General features: G+C 39.7%; 1 protein-coding gene across 10 annotated transcripts in view; it reads left to right on the plus strand.

Annotated features, from left to right (window-relative positions):
• LUBEL (Linear Ubiquitin E3 ligase) overlaps positions 1-27,936 on the plus strand; it is a 197,029-nt gene that overhangs the window by 29,081 nt on the left and 140,012 nt on the right. For 9 of the 10 annotated variants that reach the window (XR_011900886.1, XM_072306495.1, XM_072306497.1 and 6 more), the window contains 5 exons: positions 12,351-12,443; positions 19,421-19,541; positions 21,754-21,923; positions 23,449-23,577; positions 25,703-25,787. Coding sequence is in view for 9 of the 10 variants with exons in the window: in XM_072306493.1 (XP_072162594.1) it covers positions 12,351-12,443; positions 19,421-19,541; positions 21,754-21,923; positions 23,449-23,577; positions 25,703-25,787 (598 nt within the window). In the remaining variant the exon portion in view is untranslated. Of the gene's footprint in view, positions 1-10,143; positions 10,276-12,350; positions 12,444-19,420; positions 19,542-21,753; positions 21,924-23,448; positions 23,578-25,702; positions 25,788-27,936 lie in introns of those variants that run through there. The other variant, XM_072306498.1, reaches the window with a different exon arrangement.

Genomic DNA, 27,936 nt, shown 5'->3' on the forward strand with positions numbered 1-27,936 from the left:
TCATTGTCAGGGTGAAAACAATGGACACCTTTCATTCCTCCTGTAAGAGCTCAAGTATCCGGACCGAGATTTTTTTGCTGTTCAAAACTTCATCTTTGAGCGTGAAAATTTAGTTCAAGCGCGAAATTATGATAAAAACGTACCAAAATTCCATCCAATTATCTCGACGGCATTTGCGTTTGACCGCGATTAGCCACGAAATGCCGCATATCCGCTCAAAATTGAGATAATTGGACGGAATTTTGGTACTTATTTATCCTAATTTCGCGCTTGAACTCAATTTTCACTCTAAAAGATGAATTTTTGAACAGCAAAAAAATCTTGGTCCACTAGAGCTCTTACAGGAGGAATGAAAGGGGAAAGAAAGGGGAAATGTAGTACATGCATGTAGGTTTCAAAATATAAAAAGTCCAGAGACCTAAAAAAATATTTTAGGGGGGCAGCATCACTTTATAGCTTTCTGAAAATGTTTAAAAAGGAGGTCAAAGTTCGATTTTTTTCGATTTTTGACGGAGATGATGGCACAGAGCAAATTTTTCAAGATGAATCGCTTTGTTACACGTCAGGCAACCTTAGTTCATGATAAGAGCACTTTGGCGCTATTATGGAGGGAAATATCAAATTTATTCCAAGGTACAACCATAGCCGGAGGTACAAGCCTCTCCCCTACCCAATGCATTGACACTAAAGCTCTCCCGGAGGGAAAGACCTCTCTAAGTTTCAGGAAAAGATAATAATAACAATTAATAATAATGATAATTTTTTATTCAGTACTTTGAGCCAGTGGTACAGCTATAGTACATGTCATAAATTAATTTCTTAAAAGACTGTTGGCGAACAACAAGACCAAATGCCAGTAAAATGATACCTACACTAACTAAACTGGATGATCGTAGAACTCACGTAGACTGTAATATGTTTGACTTATCCTTGTATATCCTTCAACTTTGAGAGAAATGGAGAGGGTCCATTTTCTCTAAATGTTACTTTTAAATCTTTGAACAGGGTACCTATTAAAACTTTTTACTGCCAAACTGCTAACTGAAAATAGAGGATCTGACACTGTGGGCTCGATTTTATGAAAGTAATGTCTTGGCGTGTAAGAATGGTTTGGGATCATTCCATTTTGAGTCAGCAGACCGCTTTGGAGGTGGGCATGGGACAGTTTCTTTGCAACGCTTTTTATTCTTAGGAGCTGTCCATGAAATATGGATCGCGATTTTTCTTACCTCCATCCACCCTTATCACGGTATCACCCCCGTCATGGAATCATCTGATTAATGGATGTATGCCTCTCCCACTATGTGGCATCCTTTTACTTAACACACATGCATGTTGGGACAAAAACGGAAAAGCCGCCAAGTGCCGAAAAGCGTCAAAACGAGAATAAACGATAAATAAGTAGTAGTAGTAGTAGTAGTAGTAGTAGTAGTAGTAGTAGTAGTAGTAGTAGTAGTAGTAGTAGTAGTAGTAGTAGTAGTAGTAGTAGTAGTAGTAGTAGTAGTAGTAGTAGATAGTAGTAGTAGTAGTAGTTAGTAGTGGTAGTAGTAGTAGTAGTAGTAGTCGTAGTAAGTAGTTGTTTCGTCAGAGGCAGCCATTAAAATCCCAATAGTTTTTTTTTGAACGCATACGGAAAAATTACGAGTCTTCGGTAAAACCCCGAAAAAAATATTTCCATTGGGTTTTTATCAATGCCTGGTAGTCGAAACGACTGCTTATGAAGGTGAACTTTTTCGAGATATCCCGAAATAAAAATTATTAGGTACTTCAAGTTTTTACGACCGGACCGCTGGTCACAACTGAATCACTAAATACAAAAAGGGCACATGCCCAGAAAACCAAATTGTTTAGGAGACGCAAAAAATTGTCTATTTCGTGGTAGATGTTCTTTTGAAAATTTTTATGTTTAAATTTGGATTCTATACGGCAGCCTGCGTATACCTAATGATGGTTCGTTTATCTGAAAATACCTATTAGTAACTGGCCCATTGGCAGCCGTTTAAAAAGTTTGGACTTGTGCCCCTTTTGTATTTAACGGGCTAAGATGACAGGTCTAAGCAGTTAATTAATAATTTAAACCAATTTTTTTACAAAATGTTTACTTTCAAGCTTCTAGCTGACAAGAGATACAAAATATCTTAAATGCTACTCTTCTTGCCTACCATGGACTCGCTCTTCTCGAGTTACACTAGTTTCCGTGGTTAACAAAAAATGTCTGCCCCGAACTTTTTAAATTCAGAGGAGATCAACTTCAACTTCTCCAGATCTGCCATCTTCTTATCAACAATAGGAGCAGCCCCTGTGTACAAGTGTTTTGTGGGTAAACGAAGTGGCATTACATTCGATTTTCTCAGTTTGAATGACTAAGTCGCACAAGACCCGAAATGCACTCAGAAACCTTTAAGACCATGAAGTTCTCTGTCGTGCACTCAAATTGATGATAGGTGGAAATTAAAAATGTATCTTCCTTTTTTTGCTGCCTACGACCACTCTGGTTTCTTGGGACCAGCGTAAAATGGTATATTATTTGAACCATCCTTGGAAGTCGAACATTATGGTCTGGTCAATTAAAAAAACTCCAAGTTTCCCAACAATGTTTGAAGCCTTGAGAATCAAATCAACGTATTGGTCAATAGTATACAGTCTGTCTGTTCTCCTGAGCTTACGTTTTATAAGCCCAAATGCCCGGTCGTAAGGGAGATACCTACGAATACCCACGTTGAGGAAATAATTATTTTAGCGTCTTAATTTTCTCTGTTTCAACCAAGGACATTAAAGCACGCATGAGAGCGTGGTTTTTGTTTTGACCCCCGCAATTATCACAAAATAAATGCAATTCATCAATTTCTTGAATATCAGCACCAGTAAAATGTTCATCATAGTGGATAACGTTAGATCTCACATCATCTGGGGTCTTGCGGGCAGTTCTTTCATGATGAACATACGACATAATGGTGTCGTCTCTTAAATTATAAAGTCCTAAAGTGTCAACAGAGAGCTGACAAAAATAGTAAGTTTGTTCTATTGGAAAACACGTGGTAGAATCGGATTCCGAAATTTATAGGTTATGTTTCCACACCAGCTGATCCGCGCACAAAGGTTCGAAAAGGGCACATGTCTCGGACATGTGCCCTTTTCGAATTTGGTGATTTTTTTCAGCTGTTTTTAACGTATTTAAAAGCCGCGGATAAGTGCCTTTTTTGACAGAAGATGCGTCTATCGATGAGGAATAAGAATCCGCTCCTAACTCAATTTCGCCAAAAATTGGACTTGTGCCCTGTTAATATTTAGTGATTCAACTAGATTTTACAATTTTTTTTTTGCGCTTCTACGCCAAATCGGGTTGGATCTCTGGCATACTCACTGATACAATGTACCACAAAATTATTTAGTGTAAACTCTACTGGTTGATATTCTGCATACCTAGTGCATCTCCAATTTGGATGTAATTTTCCGCCAGCAGGAGGTGCGGAAGTCCGCAATGGTCCGAGTGATAAATATGAAAATGATATCCTAACTTGGCAACAGTGTAAGGTTTTGAAGTAGGCACAGTGTCCATAAACGATGGTTTGATGCTCGAGAAATTTGGTAAACATAGGGCCCCGTTTGATCGGTTGATGTTCAGGGATTAGGCGCAATCATACGCACTCGTTACCAAGTTTAAAAACTTTGAACTCTACAAACTTTAACCACTCATAAAACTTACACACTTATTTACATGTTTGAACTTTAAAAAAGAAAAAAACCAACAAGTATTAATGCCGAAAAAATCATTTCTAGTAAATCCACGCAAAAAAAAAAAAAAAAAAAATATGTTTTTAAACTTTTATATATAATTTTTCTTTATTTTCTTTATATTTCTTAAGAATGTTATTTCTATTTTAAATGTTTTCTGCTCATTGTTTTATTTATTTTTCTTTAAGTGTATTCATTTTGAATGTATTTAATTAATTCCATCGATTTTATTTATTTCTTGTGTATTATTTTTTGGCGCGTATACGTAGTATACCGCCTTTGCGATCGTTTCGACCCCCCACTCGATACAATAACCGAGTCCCTTAGTTCCGTACCGAAAAGTGACTACCGCGAACTTCTGAGATTTTCCAAAGCGTGTAAAAAGTTTATTTATCCATCAATAATTATGAATTAAAGTTGTTTCTCATTCGAGGGCTCTCTAGTTTATGTGCAGTGAATACCAAGAGTCTACGTTACTTGGTTTTTTTTAAAAAAAGCCTAAGAATGCGACGCGCTGATTTAAAATATGCATATATAAGCAAAACATTGCTTTGACAGAGCTCTACACCCCTGTTATCCTTTTCAAAATTTGGTAGCACTGCTCTGATGGTGCAATCTGTGTAAGTGCAATCTGTGATGAGCCTTGAAACTCATTAGACCAGTAGCTAAACGTGGCTCATACAGGAATCCACTTACCCTTCTCTTCCCCACGCTCCTGATCACTTCGTCGGCGTCTCGACGCGCAATAGCTAATGACGGTCGCCAAGCGAGGCCGGGATCCTCAGCCCCTCGCCCAATTACTTACGCTCCATTAACCGTTTCACCGTCACGCTAGGATTCGTCCAATTTTCAAAAAAAAATTGTTTCGCGAGTTTTTAGCAATTTTTTCCTTACTCTCCATTAAAACACGAATTAAAAGAGGTCTCATTCATAAAAATCGGCCAAATAGAAGAGAAGTTACAGTATTAGAAATCCGAAGAAATCAACCTCTCGAAAAGAAGAAGAAAACTTCTCCAAACAAAAAATAAAATGAAGGGGGAAAAAGAAATGTATAAATTACAATTTAATATGATTGACCTCAGAATGTGACAAGCAATTCAATTATAAAAAGGAGAAAAAATGGAGTGAAATTACAAAAAATTAGCCTCTAGCAAGGGGCTTCCTTGTATGAGTTTTGACCTGAAGACAAGTAAATCCCGTTATATTATTAAAACGAAATTGACTCCATAGTTTCATGCCTTAGTTTCTTGAATACGATTATTTTAAGCACTCGAAAATTTATACCAGCAATTTTACCCATGGGGTGATTTCCTGAGAGCTGATAATATCGCGAATTTCTCATAGAGCCCTTCAAAAATGGCTTGCTTTTTGGGCAGCCGATTCAGCCATCAAACCGGGGTTTAAATGGAAGCTGATAATAACACAAAACTCTGAGAAAAATTTTGAGATGAGTATAGGAACGGTTTGTAAATTACGAGGAGAGGCGGGCATTCTGTTCAGCATATCGATACATAAGTATTTTCACACGTAGAATTTAATTTTCACGTCAGGGAGTCGACATATTTTGATTTTTTCGATTTTATACGGAAAATTTATGGTCTTTCGGGATTGAAATTACTTACAATTGTTTCATGAAAAATGAATGCACCCAAAATGACTATAGCATTTTGACTTTCACATACGTGCACTCACTAAATTGATTGGTAAATTCAAAGAGTGGGTACATCGACCTGGTATATCAAGTTCCTGCGATTTTTTACGGCAAATCGGTAGTTTTTCTGGATGTAGATTGCTTACTTTCAATCCAAGAATGAATAAAGCATCAACATGGTTGAACTTCTTTGCATGGAATTACGCACATATATATATTATATATATATATATATCAAATGATTTGTTCTGACCGTCATTTATATGAAATGCAGTTTTTTACGAGGTATCGGTCACTAATTTTTTTTTTTTTTTTTTTTTTTTTTTTTGGTATGGAAAAATCCATACAAAAAAAATATTAGTGACCGATACCTCGTAAAAAACTGTATATATATATATATATATATATGAAGTCGCTTTACAACGCACTGGGGCGTTCTACGACACCCAAACGCCACATATGCCTGTCTTCCCAGAGGTTCTCGGGCAACTGACACCGCAACATCTCTTCGTCAACGCCCTGCCGCCAACCCTTTACGGGACGTCCCCGTCGCCTCTTCCCAGGTGGTACCCAATTCCAAAACTTGTTTGGGCAACCTCTCCTCCGACATTCTTTGCACATGTCCATACCAGCATAACTGCCTGGACATGACGTCGTGCACGATATCTTTCTCAACCTTCATCACCCGATGAATTCTCTCATTACGGACACGTCCCGTCTCGAAATGCCGGCAGATCGCCGCCAAAAATCCATTTCAGTTGCCCTCAACATTTCTTGCGTTCTTTTCGTCAAAGGCCACACTTCACTACCATAGAGCACGATACTTTTAACGATGGCGTCATATATCCGGTGCTTGTTTGCCTTTGAAATGCTCTGATCCCAGAGCACTCCGTTCAGCATCGCGATGGCTCTCCTGCCCTGGATGATCCTGTCCTTAATTGCTCTATCCATCCTTCCATCCTGATCGAGCCAAACACCGAGATACTTATACTCGTCACACTCTTCGATGCGCCGTCCATCCTCAAGCTTTATGCTTTGCCGTTGATGCGCTGCTCCCACGACCAGCTTCTCTGTCTTGGACACACTAACATCCATGCCCCATTTCCGATATTCTTCGACCAACTTCCGCGTCATGTAATCTGCATCTTCCTCATCCTGAGCTGCTTCGATCTGGTCATCGGCAAAGCATAGAGTATAAAGGGTCTGCCCATCAACGAGTGGAACGCCCATTCCCGCAACCTTATAAAGACGTTTAAAATAACAAAATCAAGACATATTTAATGTAATTGCATTTATAACGAGTCAATTTCTTTTCAATAATATAACGGGATTTATACTACCGGTGATTTGGGTATTTTAGCCCCAAAATACCCTTAAATCGACTTTCTCTTTCAGGAGTTCGACAGAATTTTTCTTTTCTTTGCTTACATTATTCCTTAGTACTTTTCTTCAAGAATCTGATAAGATTTTGGTTGAGGCAGATCAACAAACTTAAACGCTATGAACGCTTCGAATGGCTAGGCTTTTACATTCACAATACATGGTCTCGTCAAGGTGCGTCGTTGACCTCGCAGTGTTGGATCGTGAATTCTCTTGTTGTCCTGCTTGCCTATTTTGCAATCTCTGTAAATGAAAACTGAAGGGGTTGATATGTGCGAGTTAATGACGCGCCTTATCAACACATCGTGTTGGAATTCACTGCTTGTTTAAATTTAGATTCTTATTTAATTTATTTTTTACTGATTTAATCAATTTGTTTAATATTAAACACCCTCACGTATAAGATACTTCCTATTTCAAGGCGCAATGAATGTAGGTATATTTTCTAGATCAAAATTTACTTGTACTTTAAAAGAAGCTGGAGGGTTTCAACATTCTATGTTTAGTTTTTCATTCTACCAATAAAGAAGAGGATAGGCACATTGGCAACTATGGTGGGGCAGAATTTTTTAAATGAAAGTGAGGTTGATGTGGAGTAATTCAGTATCGTAAATCGATGGTGAAAGTGCAGAAGTGCGTATCTCGATTTTTGACAGTCTTGAGTTACCTAGCTTCATCAACGTGTTGTTGAAGATGCGTTGTCTATCTGCCAGCAAGAGCGATGGTAATCGAAAAAAAAACGGGAAGTCATCTAAAACCGTAGATCTCTTTTCGCGTATCTCCGGCTTAAGTGCAGAAATGCGTTTCTCGTTCTGGCCCCTTCATTTGATCCGGCGTGCTTTATGCACAATGCACCTTCCTCGACAGCGTTTTCCGTCATAAGAATGAATGGGAAATATAAAGCGCCAGTGACGTCAGCGGCAACGACGATCGGGAAGGCGGTCTGTAACTAATAAGCCCTGTCCACAAGGCTCTAGATACATGCCCACGGCTCATGGGTGCCGCACTTAATTGGCTTACAGTTCCGTTTGCTGAATTGGAGAAGCGGGATTTCACGTTCTGTCAAATGGAACTATGCGCACAGTGTATGAGCCATGGGCATGTATCTAGAGCCTTGTGGACAGGGCTCATGAATTATAGCTGAAGCCCCGCAACTGGAGCGGCGGATTCGGCACTGGCGCTACATTTTCCCCATTCATTCTTACGGCCCGAGCACGAACAAGCACACCCCATCTTTCCCTCTGCACATAGTTCTGTCTGATGGAAATAAGTACGTCCGATTGAGGATGAAATCGGACTTTTGACTCATCCTACATTTCGACTCCGTGTCCTACTTACTTAAAAACATAAAAAAGTAGCCTCTACTGTCAATATAATGATGGGAGAAAAATCATGAAGTTGAAATTTTGACATTTCTTTTCGAACTCTTGCTCAGTTACCCGACCTCATCTTATCTCCGAAATCAGACAAATACTCAAGCTATAATTTTTACTGGCGAGGCTTGTCTCATCAGGTTTCATCTAGGCCTCATACGAATCAAATCCCGGGTTCCCGAATAGGGGCCGAAAAGGCTCATTCTTTTGGAGGCTCCTTCATTTTACATCTCTAGGGTGGACCTTTCTAGAGGCGTTTCTGTAAAAACGAACTAATGATTCACCCCTCTGACATCTAATAATCTTACACGCATCGACTAAGTGTCCTGGGCTGTTTTCTGGCCGCGGCCACACCGCGATAAAAATCTGTGAGGGCATTCCAGTCGTAGAATTATAAAAATCAAAGTGGTTCTACCCGAAATAGATAAAAAAATGCTATAGTAGGGCCCACGAAGGATGATCCCTGAAAAATCGGGCGAATAAACTCATAGGCTTTTATTGTGGCTCGGCTCGGCATTGTCGCTCGAGCTTGAGGGTCGGTCCCGGTGGCCGGGGGTGTCGCTGTTGCCTGTGTTTCCAAGAAATACCCGCGGCTCAGGGATCATCCTTCGTGGGCCCTACTATCAGTATCTGTTAGGGATGTGTTTTGCCATAGGTATAAGTAATGGTCAGCGCTCTATTAGACTTAGAAACATTGGCGGATTCCGCAAATTGGCAACATTGCCTCTCCTCCATTTAAACATATGGAAATGTATAGATTCTTGGAGGGGCCAGGTGCTCAGACAAGAATCGATTACTACCTAGCATAGCTTTAAGTGGAGAAAATCCGGTGTTGCCAATTTGCTTGATCCGCCTCTGCTTAGAAATGCGAACCCTTGAAAAATGGTACCTAAATATCTACGGTGAAACTACCAGACCACGTACACGAATCTCCGTCTGCGACGTTGTAGACTTTCTGTCATTTTTTATTTTTCAAAAGGAAAACTACTCAACTCTTGAAAACTTTGGTGATTTTTCCTCTGTATGCAAGTGAAGAAAACTCTGTGAAAATTGCGAGAAATGATATTAATTCATTCACCTTCAAAAAAGAATGGAAGCGAAGATTTTTAAACGCCGCAGACGAGATAAGTGGCCTGGTAGTTACACCGTCGATGTGTACCTACTTATTACCCCAATAGGAAAAAAATGAGACGATACAATTATTCCTTCCCAAAGCTGAAACCAGAAATAGCTGGGGAAAATGCTTTCTAAAAATAAAAACGTCTCTCTCTAAGATTCCAGGTTCTCCCCGTCCCTTTCTTTCCCCGGTCTTATTTCGTCTGGGCCGTAGACAATCGTTCTGCATTTGACAGGCAGAAATTAGGTAACAATTGTAAAACCCAGTTGTGTAAGACCTTTAGACGCAATCATCAGTACGGAAAAACTGCCGTGCGGGCAACGAGAACGAGACGGCACTTCCATTTATTCCTTGATTTTTTTTTTCATACGAATTAAACGCTTTTATCACAACACGTTGTACTCGACGTGACTTCGAATTTGCTCTCAGTCGGTCCTTGGTGTCCCTTCATAGTGTGCGAGAATCCTCTCTCATTGAAAGAGTTTGGCCCCGTTTTGCTCTAATTCAAAAGTGTCAAAAGATAGAACAAATTCAATTCCATCCCCATATGAAGTAGGTATGCTTTCAGCTGTGGTTAGAGGAGAAAAATACCATCAGTAAACAAACATCGAGATTTCAAATAGATTCCACCTACATACTGCGATTATGTATAAATGTTTGTCAAAATGAAACGTTTATGCGCCTAAAAGCACATGTTAGCTATCTTCTATCTAAGAATTTCTTACGGAGACCCTAACCTAAAGCTAAAAGTAATGAATCGCAAAAAATGCATGTTTTCATGAATTGAATGGTTCCATGTATTGAATGGTTCCATGTTTCCATTGGACATGGCATAAGAGAGGTACTGACATTTCTTTTCATGTATCTTTTGAACAATTACCTACCTACGCCTACAAATACATATCGACCAGTCAATCGCTGTGAATCTCTCTTGGAAACCCAAAATTAATACTGAAAGTGTCTGAACGAAAAAAGTCGCATTTGCTCAATTGTATCCAACGGTCAAATTTCATTTTCAGGTAGGTATACTTTTTGCAATATCTGTCAAGTTGGTAGCATGTATCCGGGGAGATTTGCCCTAGTAGGTCGTCAAGCCTCGGTTAGGCTCTTGTTGTGCTTAGTATTGAAATTTAATGAGCTCTCAATGTCGGCCTTGGCTTCTTCTGTTGGTTAGATTGGACAAATGAAGGGGAAAAAAGAAATGTATAAATTACAATTAAATATAATTGACCTCAATATTTAATAAGCAATTCAATTATATAACGGAGAAAAAATTGGGAGAAATTACAAAAAATTCGCCTCTTGCAAAGGGCTTCCTTGTAAGAATTTTGACCCGAAGACAAGGGTTGAATAGCAGCAGTACTCCATACAATACACGGTGTGCCTGAACGAACATTTTTGTTGTTGTCAAAATCGAAAATTCTTTATATTTTTTAACTACAATGTCTCTTGAGTCGTTAAAGCCAAAAAAAAAAATCCGTCAAGATTCTGGAAAGCAAAGGCGCTTTAAAAGTATTCTGGGGCTATAATAGCTAAATCACTGGTAGTAAATCCCATTATATTATTAAAAAGAAATTGACTCCATAGTTTAATGCCTTAGTTTCTTGAATCGATTATTTTAAGCACTCAAACATTTATACCACCAATTTTAGCCATGGGGTGATTTCCTGAGAGCCGATAATATCACGAATTTCTCATACCTAGAACCTTTCAAAAATAGCTTGCTTTTTGTGCAGCCGATTCGGTCATCGAACCGGGATTTAAATGGAAGGTGATAATAACACAAAGCTCTGAGAAAAATTTTGAGATGAGTATAGGAACGGTTTGTAAATTACGAGGAGAGGCAGGCAAGGCGGCTAAAATTCGATCTAATTTTTGCCGTTATTCTGTTGAATTGACGTTGCCGCGGACTGCTAACTGTGTCCACACATGGTTTCTGTTCAGCATATCGATACGTAAGTATTTTTACACGTAGAATCTAATTTTTACGTCAGGGAGTCGACACATTTCGATTTTTTTGATTTTATAATGAAAATTGATGGTTTTTCGAGATTGAAATTGTTATTGTTTCATGGAAAATAAATGCACCCAAAATGACTATTTCAAATCGATTTCTACATATTTGCACTCACGAAATTGGTTGGTAAATTCAACGAGTGGGTGCATCGACCTGGTATATCAAGTCTTTGCAATTCTTTACGGCAAATCGGTAGATTTTCGGGATGTAGATATCTTACTTTCAATTCATGAGTGAATAAAGCATGGACATGGTTGAACTTCTTTGCATGGAAATACGTTTAAAATACCTAACAAAATCAAGACATATTTAAAGCAATTGCATTCATATCGAGTCAATTTCTTTTCAATAATATAACGGGATTTATAATACCTGCGATTTGGGTATTTTAACCCCAAAATACCTTTAAATCGACTTTATCTTTCAGGAGTTCAACAGAATTTTTCCTTTCTTTGCTTAAATTATTACGTAGCACTTTTCTTTAAGAATCTGATTTAATTTTGCTTGGGGCAGATCAAAAAACTTAAACTCGTTCGAATGGCTTTCTACATTCACAATACACGGTCTCGTCCAAGTGCGTCGTTGACCTCGCAGTGTTGGATCGTATGGATTCTTTTGTTGTGCTACTTGCCTATTTTGAAATCTCTGCAAATGAAAACTAAAGGGGTTGATATATGCGAGTTACGCGCGATATACGCGCCTTATCAATACATTGTGTTGGAGTTCACTGCTTGTTTTCACTTCATCTTCTTTCTCTTTTAATCTTTGTCGCCATCTTTTTTATGTCTTCCTCTTCATTTTCTTTTTTCGACTTCTTCCTCTTTCCTCTGTCTACTTCTTCTGCCTTCTCACTTATTCTTCTCCTTTCATTTAATATTTTTCTCCCTCTTTCTCTTTCCTTCTTCTTCTTTCGTATTTAATTGTTTTTCCCCAGAGAAGATTTTCATCGCACTGTGTCACCTGAGTGGTGATATCGTAGATATTTTCGAACGCCAACTGCAATTCCTACTCTTTGAAATATTGCATTAAAATTAAGAAATTCAATCATTCAATTCACAATTTTTTTTTTTTTTGCAGAGGCCCTCTAAATCTGGTGAAAAGTGGAAACCATCGCACACCTCAAATCCTGCCGCGCGGATACAAGGCATTCATAAAGTGCCATCATGGCCGGTTAGTACTTTATGCAAACCTGTCTTTTTTCCAAAGGACCCCGCACACCTCTTATGGGAAGCTGCACCACGACCGATTGCCTTCTGACTTATGTATTTCGATTCTCCTCAAGAAGGTGTTCAAAAGTTATAATTGCGCCAACTTTCTACGATGCACCGTTTTCGCAAAAAATCAAGGAGAAGATTCAATTATTCGGTGATAAGAAGCTAGAAAGATGTACCTCATTTCAGTGCTCGATTGACAAGCGCCTATGTGTCAACAAGGAAATCATGGGGACTCCCGCACCGAGCGGCAGTCTTATCTCGAATTCCGTACGCCGTTTTGCTCGACCATCCAAATCAGATTCTTGAGGAGCATAAGAACAGGAAAGTCTGAACGTCTACCGGGCGAGTGCGGGAGGGAGATAGCCCCTGAGTCGGCAGGTACAGATACGAAGACGGACACGCGCTACGTTTTTTCCTTATTTACATCGGGCCTGTCCTCAAATGCTTTGTTCTTTTTTATTCATATTCACCGAATAATTGAATCTTTGCTTTGATTTTTTGTGAAAACGGTGCATCGTAGAAAGTTGGCGCAATTATAACTTTTGATCAGCTTTTTGAGGAGAATCGAAATACATAAGTCAGAAGGCAATCGGTCGTGGTGCAGCATCCCATAAGAGGTGTGCGGGGTCCTTTCTTTCAAAAATAACTTTTGATCTGACTCTGAGTAAAAAATAAAAATAAAAAAAAATGATATTGATACTATAATATTGCTGACGCATACATTTTTGGAAGAAATTTTTTATCCAAAATATGCAGATTGTGATATTGAAGGTATGAAGATGGTAATCCGATGCCATCATCAACACGTATCCTTGTGATATCATCAATGGGGTCCCAATGACGTCTCAAGCCGGAATTACCCGAATAAATTCCATGGACAGCAGGTAATTGTCGTGGCGGGGGTAGATCATTAGGTGTCTAGATGGCATTATCAACGGCGACCCTAGTACCCCGGTGGCGTCATCAACGAGTGTCCCCATGACGTTAACAACGGGTATCACTAGTATGAAAATAGGAATTTTAGAATTCAGGACTATAGTAAAATTGTGCAGAAAAATATGACTAAAATTACAGTGTTTTACGGCGGGTATTTGACCATGTTGCAACGCTGTAAAACGTATTGTATGCTGCCCCATCATTTTTTCGGGATTTGCATATTGAGTATTACACGCGTTGCCTCTCTAAGCTGCGGATTATGCGGATGTAACAGCGTTGCCAGTGAATTAATTATTAGTGACGTTTGACAGCTTTGATTTATACAGTGTTACCAGATGGCGCGAGAAATTAAATAAGTTTAATGAACAGTTTCGCCAGATTGTGCAACAATTTGGAATTTCGGACATGTAAAATTTCGGAAACATTAGACCGTATCTTCCAGGATGGGTCTGGTATCGGAAGCTGGAGAGTAGGGTCTGATTAGGGGATTTTAATTTTTAGTGGTGGGGCGGTTTATTAGAGCGCTTGGAGATGTGTATCAGAACCATGAACTTTGGCATTGGGTGCTTTGGAATAAGCAGGTGGGTTTGATATTGGAATATACAGTTTGTTGCAATCAAATTAAATTGTTTATTTTGAACCGTTTACGTTAAAATTGTTTCATTAGGTATTCTTCTTCAACGCTCCGTCGATGACCGTCTCGATCATTTTCGCTACCGGTGTGATGGATCGCGCGGCTAGACCGATACTCGTCAGGAGTTCTTAACTACGGCACCTGTCCTCGGGATAGTCAAGATTCGCTCGATCGATCGCTTCGTCGGTTTTTTCTTCTTCGGTTATGGTTTTTTCGCTGCCGCCGATTTGTTCAGACCAATTCCGAGTTTGGTTTTGAGTTTCATAGCGTTCGTCACGCGGTATGCTGCCGCTTTTTCACCCAACGATGATTCGGAAGCTTTCATGCGTTCCCAAGCTCTGTCCGCAAGTATGAGATCTGCTTTGTTCCTCTCGGTAGTATCTTGGGTCTTGCGTAAGCGATATCGTGAGACTTGCAAGCTTTGTCCGGCGCATTTCTACCCGGATCGCCGCGTTTCAGTCGTTATGCGAGACAATTGCCCGGTCCGCAGTACCTGTAGTCGCCCGGCAAGTCTAGTTCAAACGGTACTGAATTTATCACTGTGTTCAACAATCCACGTCCTCGATTGGCTTTGCAACGCATCACAAATCTTCCCTGTAACATTCTCTGACGAAAATATGCATACTATTTATGCGGAGAAATAGAAAATGACTGTCCGATAAAATAGGGAACCAATACGATGACACTCGTCAAGCAAAGAAAGTCACTTCGAGTCCCAAACCTCAACAAACGGAAGAAGCAAAGTGAAAACCGACGACGACGACGACACAGTGAACTGTTACCGGACAGCATCAGTTGCATTGTTGTCAGACCGTCCAACTGCGGTAAAACAAACGTGATGGTTTGCTTGCTACAATATCCGAACGGATTGAAGTTTCGCAACGCGTACCTGTACTCTGAGACACCGTTCTAAGCCAAGTACGAAGAACTTCGTTGGATATTCGACGGAATCGACGGTCTCGGATACAACGTCTGTTCGGACACGGCCGAAATTGTTCCACCGAACGATGCCGCATCGGATTAGGTGTTTATTTTCGATGATTTCACCTTTGACAAAAAAAAATGCGACGCGGGATTATTTCAGTATGGGAAGGCACAGCTCGCTCGACAGTTTCTATTTTTGTCAAGCTTATTCTTGCATACCGAAACAATTGATTCGCTATAACGCTAACCTACTCGTAGTTTTCAAGCAGGACAATACAAACTTGCGACACATCTACGACGATTATGTCAACACCGATTCTTCGTTCGAAGATTTCAGATACATATGCTCGTTGTGCGAGGTAAAAGTACGTGTTTTTAGTCATCGATAAAGATAGTGATAAGAAGGACGGAAGGTACCGGAAAGGTTTCGATACCTACTTCATTGAACAAGATGAATAATTTATCGTTGTTCACGATCGCTGAGAAATACGGTAGTATCGAGAAAATCCGCCAGGTTATAAAACGGAAGTTTAACGCCGTACGCGCCAGGGAGGCAAACGCTCAGGTGCCATTGAAGAAAGTTTTCAAACCATTGATAGATCGACTCGCAGAATTGGAGAGAACTGTGTTGACACCTTCCACACTGGTCGCTGCCGCTGCTCCTCAGGAAAAGAAAATCAATACCAAAACGTTACTGATCGAACCTTCAACATCAAAAGCGAAAGATAATAAAATGCTCGTTGATAGTTTATTTTCTTCGTTCGGACAGGGACCAGTTCTATAGGACCCTGGACTCCCGTAAGAGCCAATGTAAACATTCGTGAGCAGGTACTAGTGCTGTTATCTCGCGTAGGACCCTCGCAACTCACTGCTGTTATCAGTTGTTGGACTCCATTAAAATCCATAGGATCGCGCATAACTGCAAATAATCGAATTTTTCACTCTATATAATTGAGCGTCGAGCCCTTCCTTCTCGAAAGGGGTCGAACAACACCAAAAATATACCAATTTTTCAAGAATTCAGCCACCTTATGTGTTATTTTTCAATCTTCGGCTTAACCTCACTTTTGGAGCGGGCGATGGATGAGTCGAGGTTCGGGGGGAAGGATCCATTGAGTTGATTAGGGTCCTACGCGAGAATGCGCTGCAATCACCCGCTCACAGCAGAACGGCGTCCTATTGAACTCTTCCCTGGTTCGGATCACCAAAACATATTACCGATGATGACGACTCACGGGAGGATGATGATGATAAAGACGATGAATCGTTCCAAGATGCAAAGGATAAAGAACAAACGACGCGTCGCACTGAAGACGAGGATTCTCGAGACACAATAAAGTTGACCACTGCCCCGCACGTATAGTCCTGCTTGGAGAAACTTCCGAGAGAGTCCGATACCGCGTATGGTGTGCGGGAAGCAATCGACGGAAACTTGTTGATCGGAAACCGTATCATTCGCTTCGATTCAGACGGACGATTCATCCTGGACGGTTACGACGACGACGAAGAGGTGTTCGAACCGACACTCGGGTTCTTAGAGCTACTTTTTAAAGAAATATTCGAGTAATTACACAGAAGATGATCGCGCAAAATTCCAACGAGTTGTTATGCTCACCGATTCGCATCGATGGGATCATCATCAACACGGAAGACCCAAAGCGAACCGCAGTCTTAATTACCGCGATCACATCAAAAGTTTGTTCGCTACATCGACTCCGATATCAGCGAGGAAACGCGGTAAGAAATTAAAGAAAGGCTCTGGTGTTGAAATTCATCGTGCGAAACGGGAACTCATCTATTGGGACGATCCGAACGAATAAGTCCAACGTTCTGTTATACTTGTAGCTTCGAAACAAGCTGCTCACACCGATCACGATCGTGAAATTCTGAGTACCATGAATGAGCTCGGCGAAGCGGCTTACATCAACTAAATATAGGTTAAGCACACAAAATGAGTCACACCGACCGATTTGAAAGATCGAAAGGTGTTTACGTTCGCAACTCGAAGCAAGGTCCCAAAGGTGACGGTTTCATAATGGATTCGGACGGAAATTATCTCGTATCGAACAAACGGATCCGTCAACTGCAAGATCCCGAAGAGGATACCGACGCCGTGAACGAACAATAGACGGAATCGAGTTGGACGGAAGCTTTGAATTTAGCACAGCTTTCTTTGGAGAAAATTGAAAAGTTAACAATATCTTGCAACGACTTGAGACGAAATTATCACTATTGGAAAATAGGATCAAACAATTAGAGGTTCCAATACCGGTTATGAATCGAGCGAAGGGAAAATAGTGTTACGATGAGTCACACCGACGGTTTTGGTCGATCGAAAATCCGCCTCTGCCTGACTGGTGACGGTTTCTTAATGGCTTCTGATGGTACTTATTTCGTATCGAACCAACAGATTTGTCAAGTGCATGAATCCGGAAGCGATGAAGATGCGGTGTGCAAACAATGGTTAGAAATCAAGTGGAAGGAAACCATGAAATTAGGTCGACACTGCCTGGAGCGTATCCACCAACTTCAGCAATCTTATTATCGCCTGACTAGTGCCATCGAAACAGCATTTGAATCGAGAGAGTGGACGACGACGATGACGGTTAGCGTCAATCCGACCGTCCCAATCACGTGCGATCTGAAATGCGCACACGATACGATCATCAAAGGAAAATTCTACCGCGAAGAAATCCACCACCCCAACTGTAAGGATACGTTCCTCGTTGAGAAAGCTCTGCTTCGCAAGAAAAACCTGGCCTTCGTCAAATGGTTGGGTCTGGACGCGAGTCACAACGGTCGGATCGATAGTAAGGATTTCGTATAAATAGTAGTCATTCTCGTCTCAGTGACGCAAGCAAGAAATCGAACGATAAAATAATTCTCATCACCGCCGTCGTCGTCGTTGGAGTGAATTTCACTGCGGTCGAAAACTCATCCGAAACAAACATTACAATGTGCCCGATCTATTCGGAAATCAAATGCGAACCCTCCACTTTGACGGATGTTCTTCCATTCATCTTAAGTTGTCCGGCGCTCATTTGCTCCGTTCCGTACCTGTTCTTTAAGTACGTATCGTTCGACTGCAAGTTCCGTTTCACCAGGATGTCCCACGAGAAAAAAAATCGGAAAGTCGACGATATAAGTTTCGAAGGGATCGATATTTGTGGTTGACAACACTAACGCTTTATAACGCTGACGTTTTTAACGTGGACGTTTTTAAATATGGACGTTTTTAAACATGACCATCTGTTATACGTGGCCGTTTTTAAACGGTAGCAATAACTTTCCGGAGGTTTTTTTTTTTTTGATTCATCAAACTGAAAATTGCAATTTCCAAACTCAATACCTTATTCCAAAGTACCCGATACCAAAGTCTAGAGATCTGATACACACCTCCAAGCGCTCTGATACGCTCCCAACCACTCGTAATTATGAAATTCCCGAATCAGACTCTATTCTCCAGTTTCCAATAGCAGACACATCCCGGAGGAAATGGTCTACTGTTGCCGAAATAACCCACGTCCGAAATTCAATAACTTTTTGCACAATCTAACAACAGCGTAAGGAAATGTTTTATTTTCTAGCACCACCCGACAACAATGTAAAATTAGATGTTGCCAGGTTTCACCAATAAATAAATCATTTATTTATCTGCGCCGTTTGGCAACACTATTGCATTGCCTACACGTTGAAGGGGAAACATGCAGGATTGGTTAACCAACAAATTGAAGGGGCAACATACACCAATACATTACCCGTAGATTGAAACGGCAACATGCAATACTCAATATCCGTAACTCGAAAAATGAAGGGGTAACATACAATACTTTTTGCAGCGTTGCCACATTGTCAAATACAACACTTTAATTTATTTCATATTTTTCTGCACAATTTTGTTTTTAAATTCCAATTTTCATACTCCTGGTATCCCTGAGACGTCATCGATGGGTGCTCCGGGAGCAACAGATGGTTAAGGTTGCTAGGAGGAGGGGGGATCAATTGGTGTCTAGATAATGTTAGCAACGGGTGTATCAGAGTGCGTCATCAACGAGTTCGTCGATTAAGCCATCGCAGACCGTTCATAAAATACGTACCTATCGATCAAGATGGAGCGGTGGGGTCCTGAGGAGTGCCTTACGCCAGTTTGGTTTTACTTCTTAAGTGACAGAAATCTACGTCACAAAAGCCTTACATGGGGATTGAAGGTGTCGAAGAACCAGCAATCAAGCGTTACGTATCTTATGAATGGCCCCTTAGTTAGAAATACCCGAGACTTACCTGTCATTTTCACCTTAATACAAGTTATGACTTGAAATTGACTCTGCAGCGTTCTTGAGGATAATAGGATGTAATGAAGTAGTGTATCAAACAGGAGATGGTTAATTGTGATTGGAACCCGAATGGTGCCTGAATTTTTCTGTCATTTGTTTTTTTAGGCCAAAGAAAACTCAAGCAAGCTAACAATGCGACCTGCTCACTTGGAGTCTCCTCCCTTTGACCCTGACTATGAAGTGATTGAATTTCCTCCTACTCAACAGTATACAAATGCTCCTTTCAGTAAGTAGTAACGAAAAGTAACGTCTTATTCGAATTTTTTGGGTTACATTTTTTTCTGGCACCAAATATTATAAGAATCCGTCAATAAGTATACAAATTACAGACTCAGAGGCCTGCGATAGTTTAAGAGATTGAATGTAGGGGCCCTTACATATCAAGTCTGGCTGGTCTAGTGGTAAAGTACTGGACTTCGGATTTCACCTCCATCCCGAGGTGCGGGTTCTACTCCCGACTATGACGGCGCGGGTTCTCGATGTAAGTAACAATTCTTCGATTTTCCTCCTGGTCTACTATCGCAGATGCACATTCGAAAGAAAGTTAGTACTTGCCAATAACGTCTCCTAGAGCGCGCGCACAAGGTTATGTTTTGCTATTGCGAAAATCGCAAAATGAGATTGCAAACTTATCAACAATTTTGCAAAATCAGCACTTTTATTCGGCGATTTTCACATTGCTAATAAGTATGTGGATGAACTAGCAATTTCATATTGCGAAGATCGCTCCTTTTTTTCGCTTTTTTAGCAGAAATTAGTTTGGCTGTTTTACCACCCACATTGCAAGTCCCGTTTTTAGCAATATGAATTTTCTATTTTACCTACCCTTGTGGGTATTACAGCGATGTTTTGTTTCCGTGTACCACTGCGGAAAGTGACATCTTTACTATGTTTTCCAATGGGAATATGTGTCGAATTGTGGATGTGAAAATTTTATGGGTAAATATGTTATATGTTATCTCATTAATATAAACTTCGAAGGATTCCGACTTTCAGCGATTCTACCTTTTTCTATTTCACTCAAGAGGTTGCCAGATTGTGCGATAAATAGGAATATTTGACATGGATTTGAATTGAGAAAAGTGCTAAAAAAGCAACTTATCTGGCAACAATAGAGTCCGGGAGGGACGAGAGGCTGCCTGCCTGGGAAAACCCATGATTTAGCCAAAATGTCATTAAAACAATTGATTCCGTTTGAAGCATCAATTGTATACTAGGGGAAAGCTATTTTAAAATAATAATTGTAAATGGACACAGATATTACAGAAAGGGAAAAAGAAAAGGGTAAGGAAATGAAATGAGGATATGATTACTAATATCCAATCAGAGAGAATAAAACAAAAACATCAGAGAAATTTATATGCGATGAAAGTATAAGAAAAAAACACGAGTGGGCTCATTGCGATTCGGAACTCGAACTATACTATCGTTGCGCAGTTTTTAGACCCCTACGCCACCGACAATCTTCTTAAGAGGTAAAGATGAACTTTTGCTACTTCAGCAAGTCAAATCGTGGAAGGAGATCCATGGATTGTCTTTTTCCGCCACCCGATGGGATGACGTCCCAGTCAAATGCGTTTTTGAAGAATGATCCATCCCTATCATCGCTTCATCTCCACACATGTATTCATGTGCAAATGATGGCACGCTCCGGCAACAAGGTTCTGTGACGAAATCATTTTTGCCTCCAGAGTCTCCAAAATGTATACATCTTAGTGATCAAACGTCCAATCACTGAGAAAAATGGTTCGCGGAGCGAGCCGAATGTCACTCGCTGGTCCAGGGGGCGCAGCCCCTCGGCTGGCCGTGACGGACGCGCAAAGCGCGTCCAGAACGGCTATATGTATAAAAATTAGTAACAATCTTTGAGAGCTGTAAGCCAAATGAAAATGGGTACTATGTAGGTAATAAAATCAAGGATTTTCTTTTATTGGCTTACAGGTCACAAAGATTTTTATTCATTTGTATCATTAATGTGTATGCTGGACTACTGAATTAAGTCCCTAGATCACAATTCTGTCTCAAATGCAACTAAGTCACCCGTAAAATTCTTAAAGGACGAGGGAACTCATAGAAGCCTTCCATGGACCACGTTGAACATACGTACAATTAAGTACCTTCAAAGCTTTAATCAGTATTCAGGCGTCCTTCGAGTAATGACAGCTGACTCTTGGTTTGCCGTAGGCTAATACAGTTATCATTAAAGTACTACTTCAGACTTGAGGGAAATGAAAAAATGGAAAAAGCAAGGAAAAATTATGCGTTCTTACCGATAGAGAAAATATGAGACTTTGGGAAGAAGGCTCTCTGAGGAAGCCTTTCTTTTATGTTTTTCGTGAAAGTGATTTAATATTTGGACAACTGTTGGCTTGAAAAATCCTGAAAAGCACTATCATAATTACTTAAGCATAATCAAATTTAACAACAATTTTTTCCAGGACCCGACGACAAGCTTTCCAGTGATCAAATTATTGTCAACCGTCGCTGTGATCTCTGTGGGTCCTCTACTCCTTGTGTTTGCTGTGAAAGGTGTAGCAATCAGACCTTTTGCACATCTTGTGATGAAATGTACCATCGGCATCCAAAAAGACAGAACCATGTGCGCAAGGTAAAATATATTTTTCCCGGTGAAGTGGTAGACAAACCTAAAAAATTATACTAATTATAACCTTTGATTGACTCGGGTTAACATTTGTGTCTCAAAAGCTTTCAGTAACTCTAACCTAAGCGGACAGATGGACTTTAGCACTAATGCTGAGTCTACGAGCTTAAGGAAACAAACTCATCGGGATTCTCTGGTTGACATAGACATTTTTAGTTGACAAGGTTAAGCATCCTCTGTAAAATTTTGGTACCTTCTTACTGAGAATAAAACAAATCCAAACTTTCTCTTACCAAAAAGCTCCAAGAAAGTAGGAAGAGGACTTAATCCAAGTCTCAATTTAAGAAATGGCTCCAACTTCCAATGAAAGTATTAACAAGGGCTTAAGTAGTAACAATTCAACCAACAGGCAAAAATAAGACCTTAACTTGGCACGGCACATTGTCTCCATGGAAACCAAGAGAATTTAAAAAACCAAAGAACAAACTAGTCCTTTTGTGACAAAGAAACCTCCGAAAAATTCCCTGCGTGGTTTAACCCTTGCTATCGGCTTGTTGGAACAAATAGTCGACGGAGGACCTACTGGCTCTAAGATGAGCCTGCTCTTCGTCATCTCGCTTTTTTCTAAATTCAAGTACACCTCGCCGGCACTTGCCTGTTCTGATTTTCTCTCCACTTCCTTCGTGTCTCTACAAGTATTTTTACAAAAAGACCTCACCCAAGTAGCAGTGATCGCGATAAATGGCGATTTTATAGGTTGGTTATTGCGGTTAAAGCGGTGGCAATATATCGAGATAATATCGCATTAAAAGTTGCGATATATGGCGATCGACATGAAATCGCCATTTATCGCGATTTTTATTTCGAAAATATCGCGATGAATTGTCGGGCGATAAGAGCGCGATTTTATCGCCAGGCAATTTATCACGATATTTTCGAAATAAAAATTGCGATAAATGGCGATTCAATCTCGATTTTATCGACGAAAATTGATCGCGATTTTATTGAACCAAAAGTTGCGATGTGTAGAGATTTAATCGCCATTTACCGCAACTTTTAATGCGATAATATCTTGATATATTGCCACCGACATAATCGCGATAACCAACCGATAAAATTGCTATTTATCGCGATCACTGCTTCTTGGTTTTGAGCATCGTAAAACCGATTTCACGATGCCACTGTTCAGTCAATCAAGCTGCTCCGCTCAATTTGTGTCCTTTTTTATGTACAATAAAATTGTAGGTATCACATACATAATACATCTATTGCTCTTTTTCATGCATCACACCTATTAATCTCTCAAGTGTTCCACCATTCGATTGGTAATTTGAGAAAATCAAATATTAAAAATAACAACGTGATAAATATACAAAAAATTCAGATGGGCAAGTAGCATGTAAAATTACTTAGTTTAATTTTAAATTTTAGAAGTTTTAGTCTACAAAATGCTTATTTTTATTCGGTACACGGTATCAGCTTTGTACTCAATTTGACCTGGGACTTACAAACTTTTTCTTTTGTGTTCAAGGTAATTCAAACTAAAAGTCAAGTTCTTCCACCTTTACCTCCTAAAGGAGAAACGTTCGTTCCTCCAGTACCTCCACCAAGGCGTCACAAAAGGTCATCTCGAATGGCAACTCCTACACTGGAGGAGCAGGTACTATTTATTTTCTTGATTATCCTCATGTAAACAATAGTTCTAGTCATGATCTCTTAGATTGGGTTCACATCGATGAAAAGAGATAATTCCTCTCTTAATGCCCATATTCTCACTCTAGGGAGAGCTTGTAAATCAGAAGTACTCATTTGGACGTATTTCTGCTAAACAGAACCAGAGACGTGTAGGAAAGAAGGGATTTGCTCGTTAGTCGAGGGCCGTGAGAATGAATGAGAATTATAAAGCATCAGTGACAAAGGCGGCAACAAAGCCGCCATGGCAGTCGGTCGTGCTCATCATTAACTCATGAGCCGTGTCCACAACACTCTTCTCCCATGCCCACGGCTCACGAGTGCCGCATTCAGTTGGTACATAGATCCGTTTGACAGCAATTCCCGCTTTTTCATTTTTCCAAAGGTAATCACGCCCACTTTAACATTGTTTATTTTGCACCTTTCTAGAGCACACATCATTTTTTACACTCGTCTAGGTATAGTTCCGTTTGGCAGAAATACGTCCATTTAGTGTTTCTGCCAAAGCTCTTCTGGAAAATCTTAAACTTCAAATTATGTCTTACGTATCATCTTTTCTCTCTTACTTTTCATCTCGTCGTGAATGGTGTAACAAAATAAAAGTATTACTACGGGACAGCTAGAAATGTTGAAAATCAATTCCAATTAAAAAATTGACGTTTGATCATTAAGAAAAATGGATGATTTTAAAAGTTAGCATTTTGGTTCAAACTCTTTTATTCTTCCTATTTAAAAGATTTTTCCCGTTGATATTTATTGGCAGTAAGTGGAATCAACAGTTCTAATCTCAATACTTTTTCAGCGAAAATGAAGTGAAAGTGTTATAAAAAAAAAATGAAACATGAGTTGAGAAATCACAAAAGTCAGTGATGGATTCGGGCATATAGAATACTAGGGAGCCATGTCCCTTGGCCGCTACGCGGTCCAACCCCCATAGGGCGCTTCGCGCTCTATTTGGCCCGCTTTGACCAAAGGACGATAATAAAAAGGAGATTCTCATACCCGACTCTCATTCGTCCAATCTCCCTCTGGCCGGGAGCGATTGAACCAATAAGAATCGAATAAAAAAATCGGCATTTATTTCAAACTTCTCGCGAAGACTGAAATGAAACGGAACAAAGTGTTTCATCGCTGTTGGATGGCCTGTGCGAAAGGAACATACCTTCTATTTACCTACCCTACTAACAGACCAAGATTCAACATTTCCCGCTTAGTTCAATTTTCCTTTAAATTTGAAATTAGAGCCATTTCTCATTGGCGGGAATTTCAAATTATGCCCCCCTTTCTAAGTTTCCTGGTCTCCTCTAATGAAAAAAAAAACTTTGGTCATATTTTCAAAATCTGAATGAAGCGGGCTCGTCCAGAGACAATTGCCTGTCGATAGCCGCAAAAATCATGAAAATCGGCCCGGTAGAACGCTGCAACTGAGCGTTACCAGATACGCAAATTTAGGAGGTCTCGGAGCTTATAATATAGATTTAAGATTTAATGTCACCATATAACAGTGCAAGCGTATCATCCAGACAAGCCTCTTCTTTATCCTACCGAACAGTTGATAATAAGTTTTCAGCAAAATAATAAGCATTTTGCATGCAATTATAACAACTCGTCCTCATTGATTGTTGGAGTATATGTTTCACCGCACAGTTGGAATTCAATTATTGCAACATGCTCCCAACAGTGTACATCTTTGAAGAAGGCAGTCTAATTAAAGAAATCTGTGTATCATTAGAAAACTGAATGAGGATGTGCCCCAACCATTTGCATAAATGAATTTCTTTACCTTCAACACTTTTAAAGGGATTAAGGGAACTTACTTTTATCATGCCCCGTGCATACAGGGCAAGTTTCGTTTGTCTTTAGCCTCTAAAAAACTAAATTGTAATGAGTTTTTCGATCTTTAATAAATTGATCCAAAGATTTTAACTGTTTCTCGCTTTAACTTTAATTTCCTTTTTCTCCCTCCTTTCAAACTTAGTTCAATCTGCTTCGTCATGAAACAATAAAAAGAAATCATTTTAGCAATGTTTAGAGTTACAGTAGTACTTACGAATATTTTGTTCCAATCGATTTTAATGAGGTTTTGATTTCAGAGTCGGCAGTGTAAAAAGGAGAGTAGCCTCATGGGAAGTCTCAAGCGGTTCATTGGCGGACGGCCTCTTCCTTCTACTCCACAATGTGAGCTTTTTATGAATTTTCATTTTGCATCATTAGTTTTTTTTTCTTGATGATTTAGTAAATACTAAGTTATCACATGTCTAACTTCCAAACTTTTTTCTCTCGGAAGCTATTTTGGATGGAACAAAATTGTAATAGGTATTTTAATCGTACATTCACGCTCAGTTTCTTATTAACTTTCTACGGGTTTTGGGCAGGATGGGATCAGTCCGCCCCTTTTTTTTCATAACTTTCCCCGATTTCCCTAATTGGTGGATTATTTTTAGCACTATTGTATTCCCCCATGATGTCGGGCCCTGACCTCAGATCTTGTGATGAGCATAGATCACGAGTCGCGTAGATCGCACGAAAATATATGCCATTCAAATTCATGACGTTATATTTATATTTACATATGCACAATACGGGAGCTATCCAGTCGAGAGTTACCCCCAAAGTCTAAGCAAACAAGTTTATTACATTTTGAAGGACATACCTAAATACAAACGCAGACGTTTCGATGCTCGGACAGACACCATTATCAGTGCACAAAAAAAACAAGCAGTGAACTCCAACACAATGTGTTGAAAAGGCGCGTCATTAACTCGCACATATAAACCCCTTTAGTCTTCATTTACAGAGGTTTCAAAATAGGCAAGCAGCACAACAAGAGAATTCACGATCCAACACTGCGAGGTCAACGACGCACCTTGACGAGACCGAGTATTGTGAATGTGGAGAGCCATTCGAACGAGTTTAAGTTTTTTGATCTGCCTCAAGCAAAATCTTATAAGATCGAAGAAAAGTGCTACAAAATAATTTAAGCGAAGAAAGGAAACATTCTGTCGAACTCCTGAAAGAGAAAGTCGTTTTAAAGGTATTTTGGGGTCAAAATACCCAAATCGCAGGTATTATAAATCCCGTTATATTATTGAAAAGAAATTGACTCTATATAAATGCAAATGCATCGAATATGTCTTGATTTTGTTATTTTAAACGTATTTCCATGCAAAGAAGTTCAACCATGCCCATGCTTCATTCATTCATGAATTGAAAGTAAGCAATCTACATCCCGAAAATCTACTGATTTGCCGTAAAAAATTGCAGAAACTTGATGTACCAGGTCGATGCACCCACTCGTTGAATTTACCAACCAATTTCGTGAGTGCAAATATGTAAAAATCAATATGCTATAGTCATTTTGGGTGCATTTATTTTTCATGAAACAATAATAATTTCAATTCCGAAAAACCATCCATTTAATTTCCGTATAAAATCGAAATACCGTGGACCGGGGGTGAATAGGAATCGCGGGGTGAATAGGAACGATATTGAAAAATGTTCGTTTTCGGCCCACTGTGCGGCGCGTATCTGCGCTATGAAAATTTTGGTGGCGCCAATATGTTCGGGTGGCACTACTGACTGTGATAAGTGATGTCCAACGTTTTTTTTCCACCGACCAATGGATGTAAACATAATCTCGAACAACAAACTGATCACCCGCGATTTTTGAAGGGCTGGGAGTGTGGTCTGTCAGGGGCATAAGAACTTAAGGTAAGTCAAATTTTCAATTACAGGTTGTTCTCTTATATGTTGTGGATGACCTTGCAGGAAATTTTGAATTTTAATCTACGTTTCTGTACTGAGTACTCCAAAACTAAAAATCTCATGCTGAAAATTGATGATTTTGGGGTGAATAGGAATGCCACTCCTATTCACACCCTGCATCATATTAATGTCATAGAAGCTGTTTTTGATGCCTCAATTTGAAATTTCTGAGTAAATTTTGAATAAATTCACTGTTCTTGGCTCTGACATGTATGTTTCTCCTTCTTAGATCAACAAATGCGAGAAAATACGTCCCTGCCCCTTTTGTGGCTGTGTTATTATGCCGTTGGCACTTACTCACCTACTTAGCCAGTGCTTAGGTAACCAAGCCCCTTTTATTATTTTATTCTTCTAGTTTTTAAGTTTTTAAGTTTTGAAAAAACTTACTTTTCTTCTTTTATTTCAATAGTTTATAAGTGTTTTTCATTTCTCATTTTAAACTAGGTAGTCGTAGCCTTAAATTTGACTGATAAGTAGGCTCCTTTATGTCAAAGGCTAGTTCATTTTTTATTAGCATGTCGGTATTTTTTTAACAGATTCTTTTGATACCTTGCATCTTGTT

The sequence above is a fragment of the Bemisia tabaci genome, chromosome 1, assembly GCF_918797505.1.
Source record: "Bemisia tabaci chromosome 1, PGI_BMITA_v3".
Classification (NCBI taxonomy): Eukaryota; Metazoa; Arthropoda; class Insecta; order Hemiptera; family Aleyrodidae; genus Bemisia; species Bemisia tabaci.